The sequence below is a fragment of the Setaria viridis genome, chromosome 5, assembly GCF_005286985.2.
Source record: "Setaria viridis chromosome 5, Setaria_viridis_v4.0, whole genome shotgun sequence".
Taxonomy (NCBI): Eukaryota; Viridiplantae; Streptophyta; class Magnoliopsida; order Poales; family Poaceae; genus Setaria; species Setaria viridis.
In genome coordinates, this window is record NC_048267.2 from 36,204,700 (window position 1) to 36,222,740 (window position 18,041).

At 44.7% G+C, this 18,041-nt stretch overlaps 2 protein-coding genes and 1 long non-coding RNA gene across 3 annotated transcripts; 2 read left to right on the forward strand and 1 right to left on the reverse strand.

Moving 5' to 3' along the window:
* Positions 1-3,446: 3,446 nt before the first annotated feature.
* Positions 3,447-5,263, reverse strand: LOC117858597 (uncharacterized). Its single transcript, XR_004641002.1, has 2 exons — positions 3,952-5,263; positions 3,447-3,702 (listed from the first exon to the last, which is right to left on the reverse strand). It is a non-coding gene; the product is annotated as an uncharacterized lncRNA (long non-coding RNA).
* A 1,967-nt stretch (positions 5,264-7,230) lies between these two features.
* Positions 7,231-12,431, forward strand: LOC117857668 (MACPF domain-containing protein CAD1). Its single transcript, XM_034740468.2, has 6 exons — positions 7,231-7,740; positions 7,899-8,137; positions 8,271-8,466; positions 9,424-9,607; positions 9,757-9,920; positions 11,651-12,431. Exons 1-6 carry the CDS (start codon positions 7,450-7,452, stop codon positions 12,251-12,253), a joined length of 1,677 nt encoding a protein of 558 aa, XP_034596359.1. The 5' UTR covers positions 7,231-7,449; the 3' UTR covers positions 12,254-12,431.
* A 141-nt stretch (positions 12,432-12,572) lies between these two features.
* LOC117857667 (protein NRT1/ PTR FAMILY 4.3) lies at positions 12,573-18,026 on the forward strand. Its single transcript, XM_072293706.1, has 5 exons — positions 12,573-14,650; positions 15,163-15,210; positions 15,346-15,466; positions 15,937-16,154; positions 16,264-18,026. Exons 1-5 carry the CDS (start codon positions 14,603-14,605, stop codon positions 17,707-17,709), a joined length of 1,881 nt encoding a protein of 626 aa, XP_072149807.1. The 5' UTR covers positions 12,573-14,602; the 3' UTR covers positions 17,710-18,026.
* Positions 18,027-18,041: the final 15 nt, after the last annotated feature.

Sequence of the window (18,041 nt, forward strand, 5' to 3'; positions counted from 1 at the left end):
CTAATTCTTTTTACAAATTGTTCACCTACGAAAACCATTTTCCATACGCGGTTGATTTCAGCGTTCACAGGATCAAGATCAATCGTTCACATATCACTACTGGAATTTCCTGATTTCCCTATGATTTTATTCTTTCCATAGGAAAATTTAGCGGATCGTAGGGAATACTGCTTACCTAGAACGAGATTTTAAAATCGTATGGAAACTTCTCCTTCCATAAGAATCTAAGGCTTTCGTAGGATAATATTAGGAGATGGGTGCAATCCGTACCACTTAACACTTAAACGCACTCGTGGCATATATCCCTACGAATCTCTACTGAGCCGCAGGGAGCTAGTCTGCCACGAACCAAAAAATTTCGTGACATCCAAAAACGCTAGCTCCTATTTAGAAAATATAGCAAAACCACATAAATGCTTCACCCGCTCCCTCTCCTCTCCTTTCCCTCTTCTCTCAGGTCCAGATTGGGAACTCATGCGAACGGAGGCTGGCCGGGCAAAGCGCATCCCGTCCAGTGGTAGAACTGGGGGTGGCCGGCAGGGGAAACCAATTTTTTTAACTACCTTTTGTGAGCAAGCAATGTAATATATCCCCTAAACTAGCAAGCCTATTTCACTAATCTATATCCCTAAACTATTTTCCATTCAATTTCTTGTCTCGTATTGAGAGAGATTGCAATGAACGTCATGATAGTTTGATAGTTTAGATTATTGATTATTTCAATACGGTGAAGAATTACGGGTGAAATTTAAATGAACAATATATAGATATATATCATATTTGCAAATTTATTCGCTTTTGTGTATTGTTGTTGCATAATTAATTACTATATAGAGTCCTGGTTAGCTAGTGTATGCTTCGTGTGAATAATGAAAAATTAGAATACATCGCTAAGTTCGTCAAATGTTTGTCTGATTTGATTTTTCTGTCCAGTTCCGCCACTGATCCCGTCTTTGGGGCATGCGGCTCCGGCGACCTCGCGCGGGCGGAGGCTTGCTGGGCGGAGCGCATGCGGCTTCGGCGGCCTAGCGCGGGTGGAGGCTTGCTGGGCGGAGCGCATCCCGTCTGTGGCAGTGCTCCTGTGCGGCCTCGCTGGCGTACGGCCACGCGAGGAGGTGGGGCTCAGCTGGAGCCGCGCCAGCATGCAGCTGCACGAGGAGGAGCTCTGCCAGGTCGCCGTCGCCGGGTAGTAATCTAGAGTGAAATCTCTTTTCCTGCTCTCCCTTTTTGTCCTCATTATTTGTTTGCTCACGTGCTCAGCGGGTGTTCGATGAAATGCTTCAATGTGTTCGTTGGTTATCTGCAGATGCTTAATGACCGGGTGGTGCGTGCATATCTCTTTTCCCTTTTCTTCTCCCAGATCCAGAGAGAAGCTTGGGTGGATGCGGATTCGGCTCCGGCAAGCTTGCACAGGGCGGAGAAGAGCAGCGAAGCTGCAGGTGTGACGACGCAAGAGTGGCTCTGGCCCGGAAGAGGAAGACGATGGAGGCTTAAATTTTTTTTATGTTCTTCATGTTTTGTAAATAAAGTTGTAGGAGAATCATTTCCAATGGAATTTGTAATTATCCAATAAAAGTTGTTAACATGTTCGGTTCACTATAAGATTGCAATGTACATGCCCATAATGCATAAAATACCTTCCCATTTGAAATTTGTATTCAAATTCAAACAAAAATATGTATTTGAATATTTCTTGCCATGTCACGAGAAAGAAGTACCTTTACACGTAGGACATCCAATGCCACGTCAGGAACTTCGCCTAGGAACTAAAATCCTAAGGAAAGAAATGTTCCCTACGGTTTCTCGGTGTGTCCTAGGGCAATGTTCTCTTTCTCACCGAATCCCTCCCTAGGAAACTTTCCCTACGAAAAATCTATAGGGAAATGAGTTCCCTACTATTTTCTACCCTTTCCCTAGGAATTCAAGCTCTAGTGAATCGATTTCCCTACTATTTTCTACCCTTTCCGTAGAAATTTAAGCTCTAGGAAAACCGGGGAGTATCATAGACTTCATTTTGAATCATGGAATAATATCTATTGGAGATATTTAATTTATTACAAAAGACTCGATGTCTAAAAGAAAATATTACGACACATAATAATTATCGCGGCACAAAGCTCCATCTACCACATGCAGTCAAATAGCCTGGAACTCTTAAGTCTTCATGGGAAGCTTCCTCTCTTCATCCTCGTTAACTAGCACCGGACGCGCGCTTCGCCGCGCTCTGTATACTCATATGTGTATACGTTCATGCGTAACATACTCATATATGACAATAGGACATGATCGTGCTTGGGAAGTACTCCCTCCATTCCAAATTGTAAGTCGTTCCAAGAATCTTGGAGAGTCAAAGCATCTCAAGTTTGACTAAAATTATAGAGAAAAATATAAAGATTTATGATATCAAATAGATATACTATGAAAATATAATTGATAAAGAATCTAATGATACTTAGTTGACATCATAAATGTTATTATATTATCATATAAATTTAATCAAACTTGAGATACTTTGACTCTATAAGATTCTTGGAATGACTTACAATTTGGAACGGAGGGAGTAGGAGCGAGCGGATACCTGTTAGAGAGCGAATATCATGATCTAAACTCCCTGTGAAGATATTTCAATTCCACAGTGGAAACATAATCTGAATTATTATAGTTTCAGTACGAAGGATCTATATATATAATGTAATTATCTGAAGGACCATATGTTGGGTGAAATGTTCCAAGATATGCAGGCTCTCGCTTAAATGTCTGGCTATGGAAATTGGTTACACTCACTAAACTGAACAGCAAAGTTGATGTTCACTTACATTCTTTGGACTGAATCAACTTCGTAGAATATTCAGATAAACAAAAAAAATAAACATCAGTTAGAACTGGCCATCCATATGGACTTGATAAATTCAAAACGATTATTATCATTAGTCAACACTGAGACAGACGGCGAAAAAGATTTTTCAGATGAGGACGTACATGCCGACATCTTAGGTGATGAAACTTTTCCCTTATTTGGTGCAGGGCCTGCAGGCTTCAATAAGCACCTGCATAATCATATTAATCACTGCTTCATGGGCGGAAGATGTGAGGATAAACTGTGTCTATTGCATTTATCAACTCTACCTTGCCTACACATTTGTGCATTCATTATCGCTATCATCTTTCATCACCATCATAGTTTGAGAAAGGAAAATGGTGAATCTATTTCCGATTCTCTTTCAGCCTTTACCAACCAGAGCATTCTTCAGAGTTCAGAAACACAACAACAATTCATGCAGGTAGATTTTTAGAAGCCAATAGTGCTAGAGTATACTAAAATGAACTTTGTAGCACTATAAGCGCTTAAAACAATATTTCAAAAATCATCTGCGTTCTTTCCAAAAACCAATTTTAACACAATTGAACTTCAAAGTAGGGGCAAGATCACCAAAAAAACAACAATATTTCCTCAACCACAACACCATTTTAATCCTGTAAACTTTCCATATGCAAATGTTTTCCGTCCCTGGTACAAATAAATACAGAGGTACTGGGTAGCTAGTGCAAGAACAAAAAAATCACCATTCATGGCAACTGATGCGTAGGGTTAACTCTCAGACCTAATCATATATAATAAGATACACTCTCCAATAACCCTCACAATCTAACCATCACAATCATCACAGCCAGGGCATGAGGCTGAATATGCTTCTCCACTACCTGTCCAGCACCCAACCAAAAAAGAGAGAGATAAGAATCCCAAATGTCATCCTCTTTGGAAACAAAAGGGGCAATGATGTTTCAAGAACATGAGGAAGAACATTAGTAGATGATGTTTCCTAGAGCAATTAGCAGATGAAGTTGGGAATACAGCAAAGTAATGGTTTTTTACGTCTCCACTAAAACAACATTAGGTTCCTGGCATGCTTATGGGTCTATAGTCTAGAGACGCCAAGGAGCGTGGCTCACCGGCGAATCGGCGATGGAACTCGAGATCAAGCCATTGTCGAATTCGAGGTTCCCAAATCAGGTAGCAGCAACTCGCAACAGAATCGAGATCGGTGTTGGGAGGATTGAGCCTGTCGCCATTTTCCAATCTGAGTTACATACTGATGGATTTTCCTACTCCACATGGATTGCCTAGCACAGCAACTTTGCAGGCAGCTGCAGTAACAGAGTAGAGGAGTGGATTTTAGCACATAACAAATTCACCAAGACGCAACGATGAATAAAAGAAAGGGGAAGGGAGAAATCATTGATGCTGCAACTGCAATATCTGGTTTTGGGAGCTATGGAGAGGGGCAACGATGGAGGCCGACAGGTTTTAGCCATGGACCTCGCGCTTGGCAAAGACGATGGGGTGGGCCACCGCCGGTGGCCTCTTGTCCACGCGATCACACCGCTGCGCGTCCTCACGCTGACCGCGCTGCTCTGGCCATTGGGGTCCCGGCGTCCCGCTGCCCGACCGAGCCGTCATGTTGCCCGCGCCATCGATGCACCAACTGGGCTCGCGAGCTACACTGGCGGGCGTTCATCCACCGGTTGTTCGGCCACAGAAGCAAAAACGCCTGCGCCATCCACGCCGCTCGGCCTCGCCTTGCCCGCCGCCCAGACTGGCATGGTTGTCGGCGGTGGAGCCAAGGAAGTTGGGGCCCGTGGAGGTGGATCCGATAGAGGGCAGAGGCGGTGGCACGAGAGCGCGACGGCGGCGCATGGAGAACCAGATGTGGAGCAGGCATAGCGGCACCTCCTCGCCCACGCATCATTGACCCGCGAGTGGACGGCGCGGTACGGCGGCGGAGTGGAGAAGGCAAGCTGGCGAAGTGGCCGATCCCCGGAGTCCGTGCTGCATCGATTTCTTCGCGAGGCAAGGACATGGCACCCGGAGTGCTGACAGTGACACGCGTTCCCTACCACGGAAGTGATGCAGTTCGGGCAACACTGATTGAAGCATAGCAGCACGACGCGTAAAGGTGTGATTGGATGCTGCAGCTCTAGCCAGGCCCGTTCCTATGAACCAGGCTCTCGGTGCCGGTCCGAGGACATGCCAGAGCTTACCTGAATCCACACGTGCAGGTTAAAAAAAGCAAGTGATTGGTTATCTGAATATCTGCATCTCCTACCTTTGTGACATGCAGGCTACATACTTCTACGCGCATCGCGTGAGCCAGGCTCCGAAGAAACGCCCAATCTCTCCGCACGGCGGGAGCCTGGCTGGGAGGCCGCTTTTGCACCCCGGAGGCCTGGCCCAACCCCTAGCGCAGGCATCCAAATGTGTAGACCTTGCATCCTAGGAGCCTGGATAGAGAGGCTGGAAGCATCCAATCATGCCCTAAGTGTTCGAGTCAAGCTGTCAAAGGACAACTCTAGCTGGTGCGTTTTTCCATCGTGTGAATTGGGACATGAGGTAGGCACAGTAACATGCACTGTAGCGTTGGTGCCTCGGCTAAACGGGTAATTCTTCTGCTCTATGAATAGGAACATGATAGTGGGAGAGACAATACGAGGATAAATGAGAAATGATCAGTGCATCAAAAATATATTCCAATGTGGGAAAAGAAGAGATATATGGCTTGCATATAAAAAATGCTTAACTTTGGTGGACCTTTGAGCATAAATTTAGTTGGTCAAATTTTAATTAAAACAAATAGTTACTACATGAGGATCTTTTCCATTATTGACTTGTCTCGAACTTAAGGTCAACCCACCCTATTACATGCTCCTACCTTGGTCAAATAATCAGACAAACCCAAAACTATAGTCATCACCATTGTGATTCTCGAATCCTAAACAAAATAATTGTACAACTTACTTACGAATCGTAACTCCTATTACTTGCGCGAACAGCGTAGCATCATGAAACTCCCCACTAAGAGTAGCTTATTGGTCAAATTAATAGCAATCTCTTATAGCATAGCGTTTTCTGATTTCTCAACTCTGCTTGATTATACTTCAATTTATTTCTATCACCACTACTTACAGGTACTTCTAAGAACAAAGAATTAATTATTTAGAATTTCTTTGCGGCGGTTTCAACTGGTCAAATAATCAGACAAACCCAAAACTATAGTCATCACCATTGTGATTCTCGAATCCTAAACAAAATAATTGTACAACTTACTTACGAATCGTAACTCCTATTACTTGCGCGAACAGCGTAGCATCATGAAACTCCCCACTAAGAGTAGCCCTTATTGGTCAAATTAATAGCAATCTCTTATAGCATAGCGTTTTCTGATTTCCATCAACTCTGCTTGATTATACTTCAATTTATTTCTATCACCACTACTTACAGGTACTTCTAAGAACAAAGAATTAATTATTTAGAATTTCATTTGCGGCGGTTTTTTTCCTTCTCTAAAGATTCTATGGAATGGCTAGATTACTCCTAATTCCCACAACAACCTCCAGATATCAACCTTATGAACAAATATTCACAAAGCATGACGTATATGCGTGCTAAGCTGATATACTTGCAAGTAGCAAGTGAACATTCTGACTATAAGATTGTTGCAAGTGGGCAAAGCCGAGAACTAGGATGAAACTCTAGGATAAGAGGTGTTTATATTAATCACTATTTAAGTGCATGTTTGGTTCAGGGTGAAACATGCTAAAGGTTAAGTTGCACCACATTTTCATATATCGCTATTTGGTTCATTTTCACTGCTACGACTTGCCATCTCCACATGTCATGGATACAATTTACTATCATCATAAGTATGACTTCAATTTTATTGGCCACATTTTCTTTGCAGCCAAAACTCGCATAAGGTTAGTGTATGATTCCAAACTAAGAAAAAAAGGCCGATATGTAAATTGTAACTCTAAATATCTAGGATTTGTTACTTTAAAATGTATTTGTAGCTTTGGTAAAACTACCCAGGTAAAAAAGAAAAGGCTACACAATAATTCTTTTTTTCCTTAGCCTCTTTTTGAAAAATCTTACAATGTGTGAGCTTTTCCACCAGATTCCAAAACAAAAAGTCAACCTGTTGTTCAAAGCCATGCATTCCATCAAGAGAAAACAAGCCACTTTTCAAACACACACAGCATGACAACATTGAAAGCGTGCTTTGAAATATCTGGCTAGCATGACAACATTGAAAGCCATTAACAACAGCAAATCGCCAAGGGGAAATACGCATAACCAACGGGAGGAAGAAATTGTAATATGAAAAAAAAAAGAAATGGAGAAAAGAAAAGCCAGTCAAACCCAACCACCTCAGCACCGGAGTCGCCTTCCCCTCCTCCGGTCCTCCCCAGAAACCGTGTCCCCTACTCTCTCTCTCCCTCTCTCTCTCTCTCTCTCTCTCTCCTCGATCAACAGCAACAGCGGCGGTCAGAAGCTTCCGTCGCGACAGCTCCCGACCTCCTGCCGGTCTTCCCCCTCTGGTAGTCCGCGCGAATCCCGAGGCGGCGGAGGAGTAGGAGGAAGAGGAGGAGCGGAGGGGGGCGGGCCCATCAGCCATGAGCCTCGCGGGCTCCGCCCTGGAGGCGGCGCTGCAGGCGGTGGGGCGCGGCCTCGACGCCGCCGGCGACCACCGCCTGCTCTACTGCAAGGGCGCCGGGAGGCTCGTGGACCTCGACGAGGACCGCGCACGGGACATCCCCCTTATAAGCGGGGGCGTCCTCTCCAGCGTGCCCCCAGACGTCGAGGTCGAGCAGTGCCCCAGCAACCCCGTGCGAATCCGGCCCCCCGCCCCCCACGGCGCCCCCCCCGCAGCCGCGGACGAGCCCTTCGTCTGCAGCTATCCGCAGGTAAGCAGGATAATTCGTCCCGATTGGGAACTTCCGATCAGATCGTGCGCGGCTTTCTGTTCTGTTTGCCGTGCACTTGTGATCTGAATCCTAGTCGATGTCCTAAGCTCGGCGGCTGTTCAGTTCTCGTTATCTGATTCTGATGCCTTTGTTGGCAGATGGCTGAGTTTTTCAACAGGAAGTCATGCTTGTTAGAGACCGTACCGCTGGGTTCCTTCAATTCGCTGTTCAGCTTCACCGGTTCATGGAAGAACGATGCTGCGGCTACGAAGGCCCTCGCGATTGATGGCTATTCTCTGCCTCTGTTTCGAGTGATAATTACGAGTCAAGAACTTACTCTGCTTGAGAGTGTTAAGCGAGCGATTCCAAATGTTTGGGATCCATCAGCATTGGCTAGGTCAGTAGGTAATCTTCTTATTTGATACTATTGTCAGGATCCATTTCTGATCAACACCATTCTGTACTACTCTTCGCCAAGTACTTTACCCACCCCATCAGCTGAAGGTCACTCTTGTTTCAATTCTCTGTAGCTTTATCGAGAATTATGGTACCCATATTATTACCTCTGTTACGGTTGGTGGTAAGGATGAGGTATATATTAAGCAGCATTCATCATCCCAATTGTCCGAGATGGAATTCAAAAATTATGTGAGGGAAATTGGGAGGGAAAGATTCTCAGATGTGGAAAATAAGTCTAATGCAATTCCTATCAATTACAGCGAGAAGGTTAGCAAACTCCTTACTGCTCTCTTTATCTCAAGTTTACTAGAGGTTTTCCCCCACATGTGATGGTGATGGTTTATGGTAGCAAAAGCATGTCAAGACTACCTTAATTGATTTGCCTGGATTGTTATACAACTGTTTGTTTACAAAGGATAATTCGTGCACCATGGCTACTCTTTTATGAACGCTTGCCTTGAGGTTTCTTTAAAAAATGTGTTAGCTATTGTGAATAAACAGTCACAATCAATGAAAGAAGATTGTTTGTATGTGTGCATTCAATGGCAAAACAGGAATTGTTGAGTGCATGCTGGAGCGGTGTTATAAAGACAGAATAGTAGACTAGTACGAACTGTAGTTAACTTGATAAGAGCATGCCTAGTGTTGGTTAGAACCAATGAGCAGACGAAAAGCAAACAGAAGTTTGGTTCTGTAGCTTTAATGTACAAAATGATTAGTGGGATCCACATCAAAAAAGGGAGAAAACTGTGCTATGCTCAACTTGAGCGTCTGCTTGCCTGTTCTCTGTCGAAGCTGTGCTCGTTCCATTTGTTCATTGCTCTCTGTTTGAACTGAAAACATGATAGGTTCCCACAGAGTTTTAGAACCTCCCCTTGGTTCGCTTTCAGATTGCACTGGCCCTGCTCTAAGGAAATATACTAGCCTATGCAAGTAAGCACATTAATCGCCACAATAATGTACTTCCAATCAGAGCCAGCCTCACCAACGTGTACCACATGAACTCCCAAGAATATCTCAGCCTAAAAATTATGTCACCAGTAACAACAGAGGTACATAGATGAAATCATATCTAGCTTTGTAGGTAATTTCATAAGGTGCATGTACAAATAATGAGAGGGGGATTGTAGAGTAGCCTGTAGATAGAACTCTCCTCACTGGCACATGATTCCCAGCATTCATATGTAAACATTGATTAAAACAATGTTGCTTTATCCTTTACAGGATATGACAGTAATATTCAGAAGGAGGGGTGGTTGTGATCTCGTTCAAAGTTTTAGTGACTGGAAAGGAACTGTTGCCTCAGCTCCAGATGTCATAGGCATGACCTTTCGCTCAATTGTCTCTCTTGTTGATGATGTACCAGGAAAAAAGCACCTTGCTCGTGCAGTTGAGCTATACTTGACATGTAAGATATGCTTTTGAACACTTATTTTCTCCATACAATTATGCAACTAATTTGCAAATTGAATATGCATTTTTAATACCCTGAGCTCGAAGTTAACATATCATTTGATATCTCTTCAATATGCTGTTTTGATAAGTTCTATTTTCCAGACAAACCTCCAATTGAAGAGTTGCAGTACTTCTTAGATTTTCAAGTCCCACTAGTTTGGGCTCCAGCTCCACCAGGTATTGCTGGTCACCACAGGAAGGAACCTGTCTGCCCATCGCTTCAGTTTAGCTTGATGGGCCCGAAGCTCTTCATTAGCACAGAACAGGTAAAGGCTACCCCCTTAAATCCACTCACATAAGTAGATAGTTTGTTTTTCAAATTTACACTAGAAAAAGGCTAATTTAATTGCTCTCACAAAATCATATATTGTATTTTCTGGATCTGTAAAGCACAGTTACCATCATCAATATTTTTGTACTGAGCTGAACAAAAATATAATTCTTAAGATCAGGGTTCTGCTGTATGTAGAAGAACAAGTATGAGTAAATCGCAACAGGGGTACAACAAAAGTGGGTGCATTCAAGGTCATATGACATGGTTGTTGCTCAAGTGGGTCACTGGTTTTGTTGATCCATAGCTAGTCCAAATCCCACTGCGATGGCAAACCTAGGCACGCAATGCTTTTTAGTCAGATGCCACCATGGCTTATGCTCAGTATCCTTGCAGGAAAGCCCTCCTCACTCCCCTCGGTGTCTCTCTCACACCTTCCCCCCTCTATCTCTCTCCACTTCCTTGCACTCTTGCCTCGTCAATTTGACTCATTTCCCCCTTTTCGCCCTACAAGAGTCCAACAAGGCAGGCAGGGAGTGTGCGTTGGAGCCCACCAGTGGCAACAAGGAGGATGCACAGGTGAAAGCGGCATCTACAGAGTGACAAACGACAGTAATGGAGGCTGGGTGCATTTGGCTGCCTTCAGTGACCCCCAGTTGGCTAGGAGGTGGCTAATGCCTCAGAAGTAGTGAGAGGGAGAGGAATAGAGGGCAGGGTGAAGAGGATAATGTTCATGCTAAGTCTCAGTTTGTGGCTGTTGTGATGTGCTTATTTTTCAGGTGCTACATAAAAGTACTAGTAGAAATGACTTTAGTTTTTTTTGGCAAATCAAATTACATTGATAACACTGTTTGCATAACTCTTGTTCCTCTTACACTATTCGTGTAATTTGGAACACATTAATCTCCATTTGCAACCTAGCATAAAGTTCTGCAGAAAATTAGGTTATCAGCATAAGTCAACACCACGTGTCCCCGGGTTTACCACTGCGCTGTATGCAACTTTTACCTGCTATGCACTACTTAAATAAAATCATAGACTCATTTGAGCAAGGCTCAAGTTATATGACCTGGATGTGGGACGTGCACACCATGGAAGTTGTTGTACCTATTGTGCATTTAAGTCATTAAAGAAGATATATTCTGTATCTCTTGCAATTTGGTACAAAATAGTGTAGTGTAACTTTAATTCCTCCCAAAAAAAGTTCATTTAGTTCCTCGTACAATGTCACCTCGATGTGGTAGATACTTTTAGGATTCCACTTTTAGGACACTTTTAGGACTTGTGCATCCAAACATGGGTCCTAAAAGTGCACTCATAAACTTTAGGAGGGCTATTTTCATTAGGAGGGCCAAGGCATCCTAATGGGTCCTTTTTCTCCTAAAAGTGGTCCCCAAACCCCCCTTTACCCCTGTTGCCCTCCCCAAGCATTTAATGATGTGAACAGTGCAGGAGCATTTAGAGGAGTAATTGGGGGTAAAAAAGTTATTTTCCCTCTAACATCCTAAATATTAGGATTCCATCCAAACAGCCCTCTCCTAAATTTTAGGACTACCAATTTCTGAATCCTAAACTTTAGGACAACCCTAAACTTTAGGAATTTGTATCCAAACAGGCCCAAAATACAGAACTTAGGGGAGCTCTACTTTGCTTAATGGCGCTTTCAAATGTATGTTTGGGATTATTTTCTGGTAAACATGCTAACTTTTAATGAGATACGTGCAGATCTCTGTTGGGCGTCGACCGGTTGTTGGCCTCAAACTGCTCTTGGAAGGAGCCAAACAGAACCGTCTGGCTATTCATTTGCAGCACCTTGGCTCATTACCGAAAATATTCCTACCTCATTGGGACTCCCATATTACAATTGGACCTCCAAAATGGCAAGGCCCTGAAGAACAGGATAGCCGATGGTTTGAGCCAATTAAATGGAAGAACTTTGCTCATGTCAGCACGGCGCCCATAGAGTACACTGAAACAAATATTACAGATCTGTCCGGTGTTTATATTGTCACAGGAGCACAGTTGGGAGTGTGGGATTTTGGTGCAAAGAGTGTTCTCCACCTTAAACTCTTGTTCTCCCGAGTTCCTGGGTGCACAATTAGAAGATCAGTGTGGGACCACAGCCCATCAAGTTCTTCGACTCAGAGAACAGATGAATCTTCATCATCCTCTAGTGATAATGCTAAACTTGTGAAGATCGTTGACATGACAGAGACATTGAAGGGCCCACAAGATGCGCCTGGCCACTGGCTGGTCACGGGAGCTAAGCTGGGTGTCGAGAAGGGCAGGATTGTTGTGCGCGCCAAATACTCCTTATTGAATTATTAACCAAATGTTGAAAGCATTCATTCACTCACTCTGCTATGGAGCACTGTGTTTAAAGATAGCCTTTGTTCTTTCGTTTTTCATGTATGGCTTTCCTTTCCCTTGTAACTTGATGTGGATTCATGCTTCTTGACTTCTTGTTGATCCCATGAGTAAAGTAGCATGAAGGTGTTTATGCCGAGTTCAAAAGTATTTGATCTGACCTGTCATCTCTTCCACAGCCATCTGAGCGTGGCACTGGAATTGATGTATTTAATTCCCTTGGCATTGGGATTTTGTCCTTTGAAAATTGTCAGCAGAACATAATCGGTTTATGGCTTTATGCATTCCTGGGTACATATATAGTGCTAACAGCTATGTTAATCAAATTCAATGCAAGTTGTGCATCTGGTCGAATTGCATTTTTCGATTAAATGATTCATGTTGTAGCACATATTATCTTTGACAGAGTGGCAGTGGATGTGGTTATTGCAGATTGGCACGGTTTTCAGTTGATAATAGACTTCAAAGTTTGTTCTGTCATTCAAAGCTTTTGCTTGGTTAGTTAATCATACTGCCTCTGTGGGTCAGGGAATACATCGCTTCTTTTGTAACATGCAACATGAATGCTTCCTGAAATTCATGCATCCTTTTTGTGCTAGTGTAAGCAAACTTGGAGTTTACAAACATGTTTATGTTGTTGTGTTTGTTATCATTCTAGTAGTACCTATGTTGTGGCCGTCTATTACATGAATGTGTCAAGAGGACAACCAAGCTTTAAAGATCAGAGGTGTGGTAACATTGAGTCGCTGTTCTTTCCAAGTGAGAAGCAATGAGTCACTGTTAACGGAAGTACGAGAAATGTTCTTGCTGCTACTTCTGCTTCTGCTTATAGCTTTGCTTGATTAATAAGGCCGGCTGGGTAAAGGACGAGAACAATATCATTTATTTTGACTGGATCAAGATATTCACCGTCATCCCGTCATCTTCTGTGATATGTGAAATCATTGTTGTGTTAAAATTCGTGCAGCTTGGAAGCTTAGCTCATAGGTCATATAAATGTTATGTCTTGTTGTGTTTCCTATCTGCTTGGAAGTTGCTATTTTGTGCTTGTCTGTTACACATAATGTGTCCAGGATAGGAACATAGTTTGAAAAATATCACATGAATGGTTACAGAGAGTCGTTCTTACTGTAACTGTAAATAAGAGGACGTGCTCTTCTTTCTACTGCTGCTCCTGCTTGATGGAACTGATCTTTGGCATCTCATCTGATGGACATCAGGAGATGCTCCCAAATGGAACAAATGGGACGTCGACTTGTTTCCCCTTTGCCTGCCAATTTGCAAAGCCTCTGACCTTCTCAGCATTTGAAGAAACTAAAGTTGAATCGACTGAAAAGAAACTTTCTTCTGACTGCACTATTTTAATTTCAGTTTGAGTTGTGCCCCAGTGCTCCTCTTTTAAAAATATGTACATGTATCTAATTGCAAACTAGAAAAAAATTAGTTGGAGGGCAACTCTTTCAGTTTAGGAACAGAAATGTGCTGACTGCAGGCGGGGAGAATTCTTAGCTGAAGATTCCTCCTGCGCCCTTGCGAGTTCTGGCTTGGTGTTTCCGCGGGGACATTCTTGGCGTCTCCGCATAATTGTGGACTAGTTTCATTGTGCTGTCTAGCAAAATCCAACGTAAACCAACGCCGGCGCTGGTTGCAACTGGCAAGCAATGCTCCAATGAAATGTCGCGCTCTCAGGGACTGTTTCTGAAAGATTTTTGCTTCGGATTGATCAGCTTCAGCGACGAACGAGACACATGCTGTCGTTTTCAGACCGTTCATACTGAAGTATCCCGTCCTTGAAAAACACATCTGTGGATGTTTCCCTGCAGAGCCTACTATGCATGACAGAACAAGTGGACAAAGTTGCTGAGTACTAAAGTTTAAAACAGGGGTAATCACTTGTGCTAGGATTTCCACTATGTATAGGACAGATCAATCAGCAAGTAAACAAGTTACATGGTATCAAAGCACAGGTCATAGCTTATGCTAGGAACAGCTAACCAATCAAAGTGACTAGTTCTTGTGTGCACTGAGTTTGCTAAGTTCTATTCCAGTGTCTGGCAGCTGTGATTGTACATATGCACCAAGCTGTACTAAAGACTACCAAGAATAAACAAATGAAGAGAAAATCCTAGGAAGGCTCGTTCATGCAGCACACTTTAAATGTCCTTGCAGTTGCACCTTCTGCTTCTCCCCCTCAGATAGTCCTTGGCCAAAATGGTAGCTTGCTTTCTCTCACCCATTTACAACTTCTCATCATTCCAATGATTTCACTTGTATACCTTTTTCTTCAAATCTTATTAGGAACGCGAGGACATGAGCCAAGTATCTGAAGCCAAGATCAAAGCAGACTCCATCTCCATGGTATATAATATACTGGTTACCATTTTTGTTCTTTTGAAACGACAAGCGCTTAACTGCTTATTTTTGCGTAGCGTAAAAGGCATGCTTGCTATGACCTTATATGTTGTACATGGATAAAATGTCAAAATGGGGCCAGTGGATTAGTTTTTCCCCTCTTTTTATGGAGTGAATTTGCTAAGTTCTGATCTGATTCCAAACAAACATAAACATTTATGAAATGAAAAGTTCACACATCATATATCCACATTGATGGGCACTATTTTTGATCACTTAGCAAAAAAAAATGAGGACCTAATTGTGTTATTATTGCTTCCCCACGCTTGTTGATTCTCACTGAACAATAGCACGCACTCATTCATGAAGAAACTTTATCTGTCCCTTGATACTCACCTAATGATGTGCCTGAGATGACTCTTAGCTAGATTGATGGCTTATTTTGCTATCTTAAATTGATTCCGTCTCCCACTTTGTTGTCCCTCACTTCCTTTTCGCTTCTTATACAATTTTATAAGGGCCAAAGCAAAGTATCCGAAGCCAACGGCGGAGTAGATCACTCCATGGTACGTTTCTTGGTTCATTTGATGCTTACTTTTCCATATCTGTAAAGAAATGGTTTTTTTTTTCAAAAAATTGATCCTAGCCAAAAGGATGAGAAAAGGTGTGACTTGGTTACTCATATATATTATATCTACTAGGTGGAGACACGTGTCGTTGGAGGAAACAGGTACGAAGTCATTGAAGGGAAGGTTGATTGGAGGGGAAGACCTGCTTTGCGAGGGCGCCATGGCGGTGCTCTCAATTCTTTATTCATTCTTGGTAAATATTTGCAATCTCTCTTAGACAGAAAAGGAGCAATTAAATCTTAGTAGTTTCTGAACTGAATTTGCATTCAGAATTTTATTGCATAAGTACGCAAGTAAAAGTACCTGCTAAACTAATTCATTTGAGCCCCATGTATTCAGTTTGGTATATATCTAACTTGCTTATTATGTTTTATTAAGCTAGTTCTTGTTGATTCTATATAGTAGCAATTTCACTGTCATTACATACTAGATCGGGAGAATTACGCCTGACCAAGCTGGATGTACAACAAAGAAGTGAGAGGCCAGATAGGCAATTTCTGAAAAAGTAAAATTAACCACTGTAACAATGTATGTTTAGCAACATAAATAGGAGAAATTAATCATGTGACACTAGTTACCGGATTTGCCGTAAGCGACCAAGGAACAAGCAGAAAGGTCGTCTTTCAACCATAACACTCTGAGCACTGCTGGTCGTTTTTGCAGCGAATTTCGGACTTGAGAACATGGCCTCATTGTCTCTGGCCGTGAACCTCATCTTGTACTTCATGGAAGTCATGCACATCCCCCTTTCTGACGCCTCCAACCTGCTGACCAACTACATGGGCACCAGCTACATGGTCGCCGTGCTCATCTCCGTCTTCGCCGACATTTTCATCGGCAGATACATGACCGTGATCATATCATCTCTGATCGAGCTCGTGGTAGGAATCGCATCCCATGCCTGCGTATCATCCGGATAATCCGAGCCGATGGTTTCCTGCTGCTTTGTCACGCTAGCTTGCATCTCTCCCTTGTGGGCGTTTCTTGCAGGGGCTCCTGCTGCTAATGCTGCAGGCGCACAACGACCGGCTGCTGCCGCCCAAGTGCGAGTCCCTCCTGGACCCGAACTGCCAGCGGGTGCACGGCAGCAACGAGGTGCACCTCTACCTGGCGCTGTACCTGATCGCGATCGGGTCGGCGGGCATCAAGGCGGCCCTGCCGGCGCACTGCGCCGACCAGTTCGACGAGAAGCACCCCAAGGAGAAGCTGCAGATGTCCAGCTGCTTCAACTGGCTGCTGCTCAGCCTCTGCATCGGCGGCGCCATCAGCGTCACGGTGTTCGTGTATATCCAGAACAGATGGGGCTGGTACAGGGGGTTCGCCGCCGCCACAGGCGTCATGGGCCTCGCCATCATCGTCTTCATTGCCGGCCTGCCGAAGTACCGCATCGCCACCGTGCAGGGCAGCAGCGCGCTGACGGAGATCTTCCAGGTTTACGTCGCTGCGTTCAGGAACAGGAACCTGCCGCTCCCCGAGAACCCCGACGAGCTGTACGAGATCAGCAGGAACAAAGCTTCCCCGGACACGGAGTTCGTGGCGCACAGGGACAGGCCCTTCAGATTCCTGGACAGGGCGGCCATAGTCCAGACAGCGAAGGACGCGGCGCCGAACCCGTGGCGGCAGTGCCGGGTGACGCAGGTGGAACACGCCAAGACGGTGCTGGCCATGGTGCCCATCTTCTGCAGCGCCATCATCATGGGCACCTGCCTCGCGCAGCTGCAGACCTTCTCCATCGGGCAGGGCAACACGATGGACACGAGGCTCAGCAAGCGCTTCAGCATGCCGGTGGCCTCGATGCCCATCATCCCGCTCGTCTTCCTCATGTTCGCCGTTCCCATCTACGAGATCCTCTTCGTGCCAATCGCGCGCCACCTGACGGGGATCCCCACCGGCATCACCCACCTCCAGCGCGTGGGTGTCGGCCTCGTGCTCTCCATCGTGTCCATGTCCATCGCCGCCGTCGTGGAGGTGAAGCGCAAGAAGGTGGCCGCCAGGCACGGGATGATGGACATGATCCCGGGGAGGGACTACCTGCCCATGTCATGCTTCTGGCTGGGGCTGCAGTTCTCCGTGTTCGGCATCGCCGACATGTTCACCTACGTCGGCCTCATGGAGTTCTTCTACTCGCAGGCGCCACGGGCGCTCAAGTCCATGTCGTCGTCGTTCCTTTGGTGCTCCCTGTCGTTCGGCTACTTCATGAGCACCATCATCGTGCAGGCCGTGAACGCGGCGACCAAGGGATCGACGGCGAGCGGCGGGTGGCTCGCCAGCAACAACATCAACCGCGACCACCTCGACCTCTTCTTCTGGCTGCTCGCCGTGCTCAGCACCCTCAACTTCTTCAACTACATCTTCTGGGCAAGCTGGTACAAGTACAGAAATGCATTGCCCGCGGACGCACCCGAGCAGCAGCAGCAGCAGCAGCAGCAAGTGTGATGCATCGTGTAGCGGTTATCCTAGCCAGTCTCTTCATTCGGGAGTCCTCTTCGTGAGCCTTTTCGTTGCTATACCGGATACGTGCAAACTTCGTCATGTTGCTGTTTGAGGCCACCAGAACGTTTTCCTGGCACTTGGCATCACTAAGCAGAGTGTGTGTGGAGTGATGAGAACCTCCTCTGTATGAGGACAGAGCATTTTTTTTTAACGAACTCTTTGGCCGGTCAGCACAGAGCACATAAGCTCCTGCGGAAATGGCTTGGGTCGGGTTTTAGTTGTTGAAGCTTCTTGTTTATAAAGCTGAAACTATTTGAAGATTTTTTGGCAAAATT